The sequence below is a fragment of the Phytophthora parasitica genome (assembly GCF_000247585.1).
Source record: "Phytophthora parasitica INRA-310 unplaced genomic scaffold supercont2.646, whole genome shotgun sequence".
NCBI classification, from domain to species: Eukaryota; Oomycota; class Peronosporomycetes; order Peronosporales; family Peronosporaceae; genus Phytophthora; species Phytophthora nicotianae.
The window spans coordinates 1-1,435 of record NW_008649632.1 but is presented as its reverse complement, the minus strand read 5'-3'; the positions used below and the strand labels follow the sequence as shown (position 1 = coordinate 1,435).

General features: G+C 51.6%; 2 protein-coding genes across 2 annotated transcripts; both read right to left on the bottom strand.

Moving 5' to 3' along the window:
• Nucleotides 1–11: 11 nt before the first annotated feature.
• PPTG_20472 (hypothetical protein) lies at nt 12–314 on the bottom strand (the record flags this gene model as incomplete). Its single annotated transcript, XM_008919279.1, has 1 exon — nt 12–314. A coding segment is annotated over one exon (303 nt), but the record flags the coding sequence as incomplete, so codon positions are not given.
• Nucleotides 315–364: 50 nt separating this feature from the next.
• On the bottom strand, nt 365–1,200 carry PPTG_20471 (hypothetical protein; the record flags this gene model as incomplete). Its single annotated transcript, XM_008919278.1, has 1 exon — nt 365–1,200. The coding sequence occupies one exon, from the start codon at nt 1,198–1,200 to the stop codon at nt 478–480; it is 723 nt and encodes a 240-aa protein (XP_008917526.1). The 3' UTR covers nt 365–477.
• Nucleotides 1,201–1,435: the final 235 nt, after the last annotated feature.

Here is a 1,435-nt window from a genome sequence, read left to right as displayed (position 1 = left end):
CCAATGCCCACGTCGCCGTCGTCACCGTCGTTAAGCACAGCTCCACCGCCGTAGCGTTTTTCCAGGTGCTCGATGATGTTGAATCGCTGCGGACGTGGCGCCGGCGCGGGTTTCCCGGTCGCTGGAACCGAATTAGACGCTGTGTTTGACGGACTGGCACCGGGTGTAAGAGGAGTTGATCCACGCTCGCTCTCAATCACGAGCTGCTTGAAGTTAATCTCTGCCGGGCTACTGTTGTCCAGTTGGATGTGGAACGTCCGCCGAGGCTTAGGCGCTGCCGGTGCTGACACCTGTGGCGGCGCTGACGTCGCCATGCTATTGAGTAAAGTGGCAGTATGAAGATAAAGAGGTTTGTTTTTGTTAACCCCTTTTATATAATATTTATGTCACAAAAAAATAAAGAACCTTTAGCTAGAATATAACTAGCATTCCTCTAAATAGTGATATATCCCGGTCATAATGCTATGCTAGCACTTGCTAGACAGCGAAGCGAGGGCGTTTGTCAATTGCGGACTGGTGAGGGTGGACGGGAAAGTGGGCGAGGAGTGCGGCACGGAGGTTGAAGGTTGGACGGGAGAGCGAGAGTTTTCTGGCCGAGTATCGAGACGAACAGAAGCCAATAGCGACACAAAGGTAGGCCGTCTCGAGAGCTACCCACGGAGCCAAGAACAAACTGGCAAGCTCACGGCGCTTGAGGAACTCAAGGCTACTCAAAGAGAGTGACAAAGCGCTGCCACCACACTGCATGCCTTCCATCTCCATGCAATTTATGACCATAGCGAAGGAAACCTCGGCGATAGTGTCAAACACGACAATCTGACCCAGTAGGAGCATGTACGCAAGACGAAAAGCTGCATGGGTGTTGGTCATGAACCCGAGGATAAACACGCACAAGTTAACCACAGGACGCATGAGCGCGAGCGAGTAAGTCGAACTAGTTGACGAGAGTCTCGTAGTACTGACGATTAGCACAGCTTGAAGGAGGATGCCAACGACCGAGAGAAGACGAACCATTCGCGTATGAGCCTTGATTAGTGCCACTTCCGGTGTATCGGATGTCTTTCGAGTCTTAGCTGCTTCTCCGATAAACTTCCGACGGACTCGTGTGCTGATGACTATGAAGGCCAATACGAACACCACCGGGCTGCACCCAAGCACCGTAGCGAGCAAATAGAGGTTCTCCACGTACCAGTCCGTCATGTTGGATAGCAATGCTTTATTGAAGCTGTGATGGGACTTCGCAGATAACCAAAATAACAAGAGTTCCTACTGAGTTTCGCGATAATGCTAGTGAAACGCATGGTCATGTGACCTCAACTGCATCATTCCTACTTATCGTAGAACGGCGGCAAAAGCCCCTTTGTCGTGTCGAGCAACCGGCTACTGAAGGTGAACAAGAAGCCGCAGCAGCGCATCACGGATAAGTTCTCGCTCG